General features: G+C 40.5%; 1 protein-coding gene across 3 annotated transcripts in view; it reads right to left on the bottom strand.

The window, feature by feature from the left end:
* Positions 1–490: 490 nt before the first annotated feature.
* Positions 491–12,156, bottom strand: part of LOC139387818 (protein unc-13 homolog B-like) — a 126,829-nt gene continuing 115,163 nt past the window's right edge. For 2 of the 3 annotated variants that reach the window (XM_071134061.1, XM_071134060.1), the window contains exons 34-38: positions 4,732–4,863; positions 4,411–4,558; positions 3,659–3,751; positions 3,389–3,548; positions 491–3,268 (exon numbers count right to left, since the gene is read on the bottom strand). In XM_071134061.1, the coding sequence (XP_070990162.1) occupies positions 2,983–3,268; positions 3,389–3,548; positions 3,659–3,751; positions 4,411–4,558; positions 4,732–4,863 (819 nt within the window). In that variant the 3' untranslated portion in view covers positions 491–2,982. Of the gene's footprint in view, positions 3,269–3,388; positions 3,549–3,658; positions 3,752–4,018; positions 4,076–4,410; positions 4,559–4,731; positions 4,864–12,156 lie in introns of all 3 variants that reach the window. The other variant, XM_071134059.1, reaches the window with a different exon arrangement.

The raw sequence follows: 12,156 nt of genomic DNA, 5'->3' as shown, positions 1-12,156 counted from the left end.
AGCACGGTCACACACACGAATACACACACGCACATGATACCAAGGAATGTTGAAGAGACACTGTCATTATTACTGAGTGCATGTCTTACCTTGTGGTGATAGACATCTTCATGACCCTTCTTCAAGGGCACAGTGGTCTTTTCAGGGCACGTGTTTATTATAAAACAAGGCTCTACCAAGCTCAACACCGGCAGCTTGGAGAGAAATGGCAAGGTACTCTCCAGACATTCACGAAATACCAAATGGAAAAGGATATTTGTGAACATCTAACATTCTTTAGTTTTATGCAATGGTTTGTATTTTACCACTTACAAATAACATAGCTGCAACATGAAATAATGCGGATTATCAAACAAAATATTAATGGCAAAAAACAGCAGGAAAAAAACACGTCATGTAAAAATTCATGAATAACTATCACATCTGGAGATGAGAATCATGTTTTTTGTAAAGGAAAACACACTAAATTTGCCAGACACATCAACAGATATTTCTTAAATACTTTATACAAAATTCATAAATTGGAATGTACACATTGTAAATGATCAATACCAAATGTTATCCAGTAGCAATAATACAAATACAACTTCACAATAGTACTTTGACTGATATACTATACGTGCTAACTATTGTAGTGATTTAATAGTAGTGCAAAAGTTCAAAGTTCACAAGTAAAAAAAAACAATGTATTAAAAACAGAATTAAATTATAAAAAGTGAACACTTGGGGACAGCTTGGCACAAGGAACATGTAATGTTAAGAGTGGCAGTGCCTTCCTTAAATGTAGACATTTTTCCCTAAATCAACAGCCCAAAAGATGTAGGACTTCACGTTGGTACAGTAGATACTGTATATAAAGCCCAGATATAACTTCTGCAGTGTGTGATTTTGCAGTGGTTTCCTATTCAACAAACAGACTATAATTGTATGGACAATGGCAGTGTTACTTGACAAATACAAATATATTTTCAGTATGAGTGTGATTTTTTTCTCCCCTCATTTCTATGAGGAAGTTGACTGGCATGCATCACACCTTAAGCGAATTGATACAGTACTGAACAGCTCCACCATCATTCCATGTTTCCAAAAAAGGTTTACACACATTTTCAATGTCAACTTTAAAAAAGACTAAAATAATAACTACAACTCAACAAATATTAAACAAATATAAATCCTTCAAAATGATTAAATACAGTTGATTTCGGGCAAATTGACCAATCCTCTATTGTTGTTCAACAAAATAAATACACAGAAAATAAGGGGTAAAACAGGTATTAAATAGACAGCTTCTATTATCATCACAGTAGCAAGGCCACTCAGAGATACAAGGAAACATAGCTGGAAAATAATTGTTTTTCCTCAACGGAGACAAAAAACTGTTTAAACTCCTCTGGTCCCAAAATATCCTCTAGGTCCAGGTAGTATCTGTAGGGTACTGCAGCACAAAGCCATTCAAAACAACCACTGCAAACAATACTCAAATGCTATCTAGTAGCCCTCTTTGTTTGCAATAGTAGACCCCATTCGTCATCTGGAATAAATACATTTAAAAAAACGATAAATAAAATGTGTGTCAGAGGGTTGGCAAGATTAGCCAAATGTTTGTAAAGCATGTTTTAAATGTCTTCGCCAGGGTTATTTCCTAGTGAATACAAAGTTTAAGAGAGGGCCCTCCATACACCACTGCACTTTGATGTACTGTAATAAGCGATTAAAAATGCTCACATCTCGATCTATCCTTAATGGAAGTTTCTCTCTCTATTGAAGGCAGCCCTTGGGTTGACAATGTTGATGTCAATTTATCTCCACCCAGCACAGCCAGAAGAGGACTGGCCACCCCTCATAGCTTCGTTCCTCTAGGTTTCTTCCTAGGTTCTGGCCTTTCTATGGAGTTTTTCCAAGCTACCGTGCTCCTACACCTGCATTGCTTGCTGTTTGGGGTTTTAGGCCGGGTTTCTGTACAGCACTTTGTGACATCAGCTGATGTAAGAAGGGCTTTATAAATCAATTTGATTGAATTTAGACTCAAAAGCATTTTAGAAAATACTAATTCAAAGTGCATTGTCAACACTGTACACTTACGGGATTAATGGGCCAGGAATGAGAGCCCAATTCCTGGCAGGGCACACATAACTTACAACCCCTTTACATTGAGTGCTGTTGGCATTACAGTACCTCAAGTCAGAAAACAGGTGGATGACTCAAATGTAAAATCACTTAAGAAACACCACAAGGCACCACTTTCAATACAAAAAAAAAAAAACACTTTCCTTTTCTACAGCAGAAACCAATGTATTTGTACACTATATTTAGGAGCAGGGTACTTGACATGTGGTAGAAGTCAAAAGGATAGAAACCAGGTGAATCTACCTTGACCGATGCACCAACATTAACAAGACATCCCGTGTTTGGACCCTTAAAGTAGCATCGATGAGACTTTAACACGGATCCTGAAGAACACTAAAGTGAGATTGAGGAAGATAAACAAACAGTTTTGTACTATAGGTTACAGTCTAAACTTCACACATTCACAGCTTCCAAAGTGTAAGGCATCAATCGTACGGCCACAGTTGGGGGGGTATTGCACATAACAAACATTTGTGGGATGAGGGGGAGACCCTGTACTGAAGTAAATACAGGCTGGCAGGGAGGTGACTGGCACATAATGCCCATGGCATGTCCATAGTGCAAGACTGGCAGACCCACAGGAAGTACAGTATTGTGTGAGTGTGTGTAATAACCACTTAGTGAGAGAGAAACTATGTGTGTGAATGATATAGTGAGTGAGAGATTCATAAGGTGAGTGTGATAAATAGTGACCGTATGTTGGTGAACCAGTGTCCATCAAACAGCCAGTAGCAGCCAGGAAACATTATTAGTTCAAAGTCGAGCGGCTTTCCTTCTGTGACAAAGGTTCTCCCATCCCTCTCCACTTGTCTTTACTAGAGGCCCTTCACACTCCTCCCCTCCTTTAGGGAGACCTCATCTGCCCTCCTCCGCAGAACGTATCTCAGACTTGAGTTTGACAAACTCCTTGGCCACCTCGTCGTTTGAACGCTGGGAGAGGATGCGCATGGCGGTGAGGCCTGTCTCATCCATGGTGACACTCTGGCCCAGAGGGCACCAGCACGCCACGCTGCCTTTCTCTGCCACGTCCCTCAGCTGCATCACAGCCATGCCCACCACCCGGTCAGCACGACCAAAGCAGTAGTCCTTCACACACATCTGAAGTTCGTAGCACTCAAAGCCATCCTCGTTGCCCAGGACACTGAGGAGACATTGAGGGGAGGGAGAGTTTTCTTTTTTACGATGAGCATTGGCTATTTCAAGGGGCTACTATTGGTTATTGTAGGTAACAGGCTGTACTATTGCTTGGCTCTGCACTCACAAGTGGAAGGTCTCGTTGAACTTGGGCGCCCAGCTGTTGTTCTTGGACTTGGTTTGGAACTTGCGCTTCTTGTCACTGAGGTGGGGTCCGATCATGGTGATCTCCACGAAGGGCCGGAACATCCCAGACGTCTGCCACTTCAGATCATTGGCTCCCACCACTGATACACAATGAGGAAGGAGATTGTTAGTTTGTTGGGACCGGGAGAGACAGAGATAATGGTTCATTATAGTCATGTTCCCTTAAACCTTTAGAAATCCCTATAAGAACCTTTGACAGTGACTTTGTGCTCCCCAGTCCCAGGATGGGTGAATAGATCAATCTGTATGGATATCTCTCCAACTGGCTTCTCCACTCCTGAGCCTAGCATACACACAGATAGAAACACAAGACATGATCTTCCAGTGGTGGTCAGTGGTTATAGATACCAGGAGTAGTATCCGTTAGGGAGGAGGAGGAGGAGAGGGCATGGGTAGTGTCATACAACCAGGAGGAGGAGCAGTCAGGGTTGATGTTTAGGGCAAACTCACCCACAGGGGCAGGGGCAGATGGGAAGGGGTTTATGTACAGTCACAGAGTAAAGGGGGGAGGGGTTGTTGGCACATGCTATCCATTGTTGGCACAACCTACCCCTGGAGGGTTGTATTTTTTCATTGGGAGTTAACCTAATACCCTTCCCATTGTGCACTGGTGAGGAGGCAGCAGAGGAGATAACAAGAGAGAAGACAAACAGCAAAAAAAACACGTAAAATGGCAGCAGAGTCATGTTAGACTTCAACTCACAGAACAGTCACACAGCCAGATAAAGTTAGTTAATAGGTAAGTAATAGAGACACACAATATTTAGCTGATAGATCAACTTCAAGCTCTTTACTGGACTATAACAGTACTCAAGACCCCTGGTGACCCCTGGTGGCAAGGCAGGGGAGAAACAAAAGTTATTTCAGGACTGTGTTGTGTACAGTATTTATTTAGAAACAATGGAACGCAGACTGATGCTATTGTGTGTGCGCGCGTCTTACCTTGTGCGTGTTGTGTTGTGACAAAGGTCTTGATGAGTGCGTCTGTGGTCTGTGTGTAGAGGGACAGAGCGTGGCGTAGTGAGGTCAACTCAGAACTCTTCTCCAGGAAAGCCTTCTTCAGACCGTTTCCTCCAGCATGGAAGTATTGCTGCAGAAGAAAGGGAAAAGATGGGAAAAGAGAGGGAGACTGAAGGATTGTTTTCCTCCTACGCAATGAATGAGGACGGTAATTAAATGCTCAGCAACCAAGTCATCTTCAGCAACTACTGTAAGTAGTAACTTTATCACAGGTGTCACTATGAACTTAAACATAACACAAACCTTGATCGTGTCCAGTGCTATATCGATGACAGCACACTGTTTAGGTGTCAGGCTTTTGGCCTCTCCTGCCATGTGATCCTTGAGCTTGGAGAGCTGTCCCAGTTCCTTGGCTGCAGACAGGATCTGAGCCCCCTGACCCACACAAAAAAATAGATATCTTTTTTATGTATTTGTAGAATTTTTCTTTTAGGATACATGTGAAATAGGTAGAAAAGGCCAAATAAAAAATATAATAATAATAATAATAATATATATTTAATGCAATTGAAATGCATTCCAACATATATCAAGGAATGTATTTCAAATGTCTATCACAATGAGCGCAGAAAACATTATAAACAACTGCTCTTTCCATGACAGACTGACCAGGTGAACCCAGGTGAAAAAACACTTGAAATAAGAGATGTGTTTCATGTAGGCTTACCCTGGTGTGACACTTTGAGAACCACGTAAATCTCTAGGACAGTGGTTCCCAAACTTTTTATAGTCCCGTACCCCTTCAAACATTCAACCTCCAGCTGCGTACCTCCTCTGGCGCCAGGGTCATCGCACTCTCAAATGTTGTTTCATTGTAAGCCACCAATCATTGTACCCCCCCACCCACCCACACACACACACTATACAATACATTTATTAAACATAAGAATGAGTGTGAGTTTTGTCACAACCCAGCTCATGGGAAGTGACAAATAACTCCTATAGGATCAGGGCACAAATAATAATATTATAATAATAAATCATTTTGCTCTTTATTTAACCATCTTACATATAAAACCTTATTAGGTTATCGAAAATTGTGAATAACTCACCACAGGTTACTGAGAAGGGTGTGCTTGAAAGGATGCACATATAGTTGAAGTCGGAAGTTTACATACACTGAGGTTGGAGTCATTTAAACTCATTTTTCAACCACTCCACACATATCTTGTTAACAAACTATAGTTTTGGCAAGTCTGTTAGGACATCTACTTTGTGCATGACAGGTAATTTTTCCAACAATTGTTTACAGACAGATTATTTCACTTATAATTCACTGTATCACAATTCCAGTGGGTCAGAAGTTTACATACACTAAGTTGACTGTGCCTTTAAACAGCTTGGAAAATTCCAGAAAATGATGTCATGGCTTTAGAAGCTTTTGATGGGCTAATTGACATCATTTGAGTCAATTGGAGGTGTACCTGTGGATTTATTTCAAGGCCTACATTCAAACTTAGTGCCTCTTTGCTTGACGATATGGGAAAAATCAAAAGAAATCAGCCAAGACTTCAGGTTAAAGAATTGGAGACCTCCACAAGTCTGGTTCATCCTTGGGAGAAATTTCCAAACACCTGAAGGTACCATGTTCATCTGTACAAACAATAGTACACAAGTATAAACACCATTGGACCACACAGCAGTCATACCACTCAGGAAGGAGACGCGTTCTGTCTCCTAGAGATGAACGTACTTTGGTGTGAAAAGTGCAAATAAATCACAGAACAGCAGCAAATGACCTTGTGAAGATGCTGGAGGAAACAGGTACAAAAGTATCTATATCCACAGTAAAATGAGTCCTATATCAACATATCCTGAAAGGCCGCTCAGCAAGGAAGAAGCCACTGCTCCAAAACTGCCATAAAAAAGCCAGATTACAGTTTGCAACTGCACATGGGGACAAAGATTGTTCTTTTTGGAGAAATGTCCTCTGGTCTGATGAAACAAAAAAAGAACTGTTTGGCCATATTGACCATCGTTATTTTTGGAGGAAAGAAGAACACCATCCCAACCGTGAAGCACGTGGGTGGCAGCATCATGTTGTGGGGGTGCTTTTCTGCAGGAGGGACTGGTGCACTTCACAAAATAGATGGCATCATCATGAAAGAAAATGTGGATATATTGAAGCAAAATCTCAAGACATCAGTCAGGAAGTTAAAGCTTGGTCACAAATGGGTCTTCCAAATGGACAATGGCCCCAAGCATACCTCCAAAGTTGTGGCAAAATGGATTAAGGACAACAAACTCAAGGAATTGGAGTGGCCATCACAAAGCCCTGACCTCAATCCTATTGAAATTTTGTGGGCAGAACTGAAAAAGCGTGTGCGAGCAAGGTCTACAAACCTGACTCAGTTACACCTGCTCTGTCAGGAGGAATGGGCCAAAATTCACCCAATTTATTGTTGGAAGCTTGTGAAAGGCTACCCGAAACGTTTGACCCAAGTTAAACAATTTAAAGGCAATGCTACCAAATACTAATTGAGTTTACGTAAACTTCTGACCCATTGGGAATGTGATGAAAGAAAGAAATGCTGAAATAAATCATTCTCTACTATTATTCTGACATTTCACCTTCTTAAAATAAAGTGGTGATCCTAACTGACCTAAGACAGGGAATTTTTACTAGGATTAAATGTCAGGAATTGTGAAAACTGAGTTTAAATGTATTTGGCTAAGGTGTATGTAAACTTCCGACTTCAACTGTAACTCTGCCATCTTGGGTTGTATTGGAGTGAGTCTCAGTCTTAAATTATTTTCCGCACACATTCTGAGCCTGTATTTAGTGCCCGAGAATCAACTCTCACATAGGTATGTGGTTGCAAAGGGCATCAGGGTCTTAAAAGTTAGATTTGCCAAGGCTGAGAGCAGCCAATCCAGATATCTGGCAGTGGCTTCTGATTTAAATTCAATTTTAACAGAAGCGCTTGCGGCAATTTCGATGAGGCTCTCTTGTTCAGATATCAGTAACTGGACTGGAGGCAGGGCATGAAAGGGATAACGAATCCAGTAGTTTGTGTCATCCATTTCAGGAAAGTACCTGTGTAATTGCTCACCCAACTCACTCAGGTGCTTTGCTATACCACATTTGACATTGTCCGTAAGCTTTAGCTCATTTTCAAACTAAAAAAATCATACAATGATGGAAAGATCTGTTTGTTGTCCTTGTTAATGCAGAAAGAGAAGAGCTCCAACTGCTTAGTCATAGCCTCAATTTTGACCCGCACATTGAATATAGTCGCAGAGTCCCTGTAATCCTAGATTCAGACCATTCAGACGAGAAAAAACTTCACCCAGACAGGCCGTGTGAGAAACTCATCATGCAAGCGGACAGACAAGTGAAAATGAAGGTCTGTAACGAAAACTTTAAGCACGTCTCTCAATTTAAAAAAACATGTCAATACTTTGCTCCCTGATAACCAGCGCATTTCTGTATTTTGTAAAAGCGTTACATGGTGGCTGCCATCATTGCATAGTGCAGATTATACACGAGAGTTCAGGGGCCTTCCTTAAACAAAGTTAATAGTTTTCACTGTAGTGTCCAAAACATCTTTCAAGCTGTCAGGCATTCCCTTGGCAGCAAGAGCCTCTCGGTGGATGCTGCAGTGTACCCAAGTGGCGTCGGGAGCAACTGCTTGCACGCGTGTTACCACTCCACTATGTCTCCGTCATGGCTTTTGCGCCATCAGTACAGACACCAACACATATTGACCACCAAAGTCCATTTGATGTCACAAAGCTTTCCAGTACTTAATATATGCATATTATTATTAGTATTGGATAGTAAACACTCTGAAGTTTCTAAAACTGTTTGAATGATGTCTGTGAGTATAACACAACTCACATGGCAGGCAACAACCTGAGAAAAAATCCAAACAGGAAGTGGGAAATCTGAGATTTGTAGTTTTTAAACTCAGCCCCTATTAAAGTTACAGTGGGATATTGGTTATGTTGCACTTCCTAAGTCTTCCACTAGATGTCAACCGTCTTTAGAAACTTGTTTGATGCTTCTACTATGAAGGGGGGCTGAATGAGAGGGGAATGAGTCAGAGGTCTGCCAGTAGTCACGAGCTCAGTCACGCGCATTCACGAGAGGTAGCTCTCGTTCCATTGCTTTTCTACAGACAATGGAATTCTCAATTTGGAACATTATTGAACATTTATGATAGTAAAAAAAACAGTAATATAACTTTTTGGAATTTTCGTCCGACCATTCCGCTGGAAGTTGCACGCGCGTTTCAATTTGTTTACCAAACGCCCTAACAAAAGGAGGTATATGGACATAAATGATGAACTTTATCGAACAAATCAAACATTTATTGTGGAACTGGGATTCCTGGGAGTGCATTCTGATGAAGATCATCAAAGGTAAGTGAATATTTAAAATGCTATTTCTGACTAATATTGACTGCGCAACATGGCGGATATTTATTTTGGCTGGTTTGGGCTCTGAGCTCCGTACTCAGATTATTGCATGGTATGCTTTTTCCGTGAAGTTTTTTGGAAATCTGATACAGAGGTAAAGGAGAAGATTATCTAAAGTTCCATGCATAACACTTGAATTTTCAAGTGATGTGGCTCTCTGCAAAATCACCGCATGTTTTGGAAGCAAAACATTACTGAACGTAACGTGCCAATGTAAAATTTGATTTTTGGATATGAATATGCACTTTATCGATCAAAACATACATGTATTGTGTAACATGAATTCCTATGAGTGTCCTGATGAAGATCATCAAAGGTTATTGATTAAATTTCTCTATTTGTGCTTTTTGTGATTCCTCTCTTTGGCTGAAAAAATGGCTGGGTTTTTCTGTGACTTGGTGGTGACCTAACATAATTGTTTGTGGAGCTTTCGCTGTTAAGCATTTTTTAAATAAGACACTGTGGCTGGATTAATGAGAATTGTATCTTTAAAATGGTGCCTAATACTTGTATGTTTGAGATTTGATTTATGAGATTTCTAGCTGAACCCCGTTCCCAGACAGGTTAATTGACCCCCCATAAACATAACAGACATTTACCAGGAGCTGTGCCAGGCCCGCCACGTCTGTTGACTCATCCAGCTGTAACACACATAATTCACTGGCTTGTACGCAAAGAAGTAATTGTTTCAAAACATCTTTTGCCATGTCACTGATGCGTTATGAAACAGTGCTGTTTGATGAAGCCATTGTCTGTAGTTATTTTGGCCTTTTCCTCCAGCATTGTCCCAGCCATATCCACGGCAGCAGGAATAATTAAGTCCTCCACAATAGTATGGGGCTTGCCTGTCCTAGCCACTCGGTAGCTCACCATATAAGACACTTCTAGACCCTTCTTATTAATGGTATCTCTTGCTTTTATACATGTCTTACTACTTGAAAGTTGTCTTAATTCTCGCTCAAAAAACTACCCTGGCTTCTTTTTCAAAATGCCCACTGGCTCCAGGTCATCTACAAGTCCATGCTAGGTAAAGCTCCGCCTTATCTCAGTTCACTGGTCACGATGGCAACACCCAAGTAGCACGCGCTCCAGCAGGTGTATCTCACTGATCATCCCTAAAGCCAACACCTCATTTGGCCGCCTTTCATTCCAGTTCTCTGCTGCCTGTGACTGGAATGAATTGCAAAAATCGCTGAAGTTGGAGACTTTTATCTCCCTCACCAACTTTAAACATCTGCTATCTGAGCAGCTAACCGATCGCTGCAGCTGTACATAGTCTATCGGTAAATAGCCCACCTAATTTTACCTACCTCATCCCCATACTGTTTATATTTATTTACTTTTCTGCTCTTTTGCACACCAATATCTCTACCTGTACATGACCATCTGATCATTTATCACTCCAGTGTTAATCTGCAAAATTGTAATTATTCGCCTACCTCCTCATGCCTTTTGCACACAATGTATATAGACTCTCTTTTTTTCCTCACCCAAACATATAGCCCAGTTGGAAAATAGAAATGGACTATTTAAACATGTGTTCGAAAATATCTGCTCTAGGACAAGGTAACTTTTATCAACATATTCGCCTGTATTTAGCCCCCCAAAAACGAAATGCTAATGATCTGCTAACGTGGCTATCATAAATAACTACAAATGCCATGATGATCTGGACGAGACTGACAAATTGAGGCAAAGGTAAGAATCTCTGGATTAATTATTGAATGTTAGCTAAATGTAGTAATTCTGTGAACTTTCTGGTGCAAGTTTAAAATGGACAATACCTTTTCAGCAAAGGTGTCAGCTAGAGATGACGTGTAGAAGCTTGCAGGGATTTGTAGTTTTGTAGTTTTGATGCTAATTAAATTAAATCAAAGTTGTCGTCACGTGCGCTGAATACCTTACAGTGAAATGCTTACTTACAGGCTCTAACCAACAGTGCAATTTTAAAAAAAGGTATTAGGTGAACAATAGGTAAGTAAAGAAATAAAACAACAGTAAAACGACAGTGAAAAAAATAACAGTAGCGAGGCAATATACAGTAGCGAGGCTATAAAAGTAGCGAGGCAATATACAGTTGCAAGGCTATATACAGGCACCAGTTAGTCAGGCTGATTGAGGTAGTATGTACATGTCGATAATGTTAAAGTGAATATGCATATACGATTAACAGAGAGTAGCAGTAGCATAAAAGAGGGGTTGGCGGGTGGTGGGACACAAGACAGATAGCCTGGTTAGCCAATGTGCACTGGTTGGTCGGGTTCATTGAGGTAGTATGTACATGAATGTATAGTTAAAGTGACTATGCATATATGATAAACAGAGTAGCAGCAGCGTAAAAGAGGGGTTAGGGGGGTACACAATGCAAATAGTCCGGGTAGCCATTTGATTACATGTTCAGGAGTCTTATGGCTTGGGGGTATAAATGAATTAAGAATTTTCGAATCTGAGAGTGAATAGAGACAAATATATTGATAAAAGTCACCTTGTCCGAAAGAGACTTACATGGTTTTCAAAATGTCATGCCAAGGTAAGTCTACTTGAAACACAGCACTTATTTTAAGTGTTTCATCAATACCAATGGGAAAAACTAACGGTGAGAAAACTATTGGAACCAAAACATTGTAGAATATAATGCCTCTCATTGGAGGACCTAGACCTACACTTTGACACATTGTGGAGCATTGTACGATGTATAGTTTTTTTTGTTCAATCGATAAAAGTCCCTTAACCTGTTACGGATGATGCGAATTCTCGCAGCTTTTTGCAACTTTTTGTTAAAAATCGCGCAACATTTCAACGTTCTGCTACTCATGCCAGGAATATAGTATATGCATATGATAAGTATGTGTGTATAGAAAACACTCTGAAGTTTCTAAAACGGGTTAAATCATGTCTGTGGCTATAACAGAACGTGTTCAGGAGTAAAAATCCCAGGGAAAACTGTTCACCAAAAACACAAAAAAAAAAATTCATCCGCCAGTCTTTGAATTGTCTAAGGCGATAGAAAATAGATGAGGTTCCGTTTACAATGCCTACAGCTTCCACACGATGTCGCCAATACTGGCATTTCATTGCAAGTTTATCCTTGGTGGGATGACGTATAGGCACTTCCTGTCTTGGGGTGCACCCAGGAAATTATGAAAGTGAAAAAAATGGACGATGATTTCAAGACTTGCTGCTATCAAATACAGATCGCCCCGTGATCAATTTGATCGATTATTAACGTTTATTAATACCTAAAGT

Source organism: Oncorhynchus clarkii, chromosome 29, assembly GCF_045791955.1.
Source record: "Oncorhynchus clarkii lewisi isolate Uvic-CL-2024 chromosome 29, UVic_Ocla_1.0, whole genome shotgun sequence".
Classification (NCBI taxonomy): Eukaryota; Metazoa; Chordata; class Actinopteri; order Salmoniformes; family Salmonidae; genus Oncorhynchus; species Oncorhynchus clarkii.
This window is presented reverse-complemented; position numbering and strand designations above follow the sequence as displayed.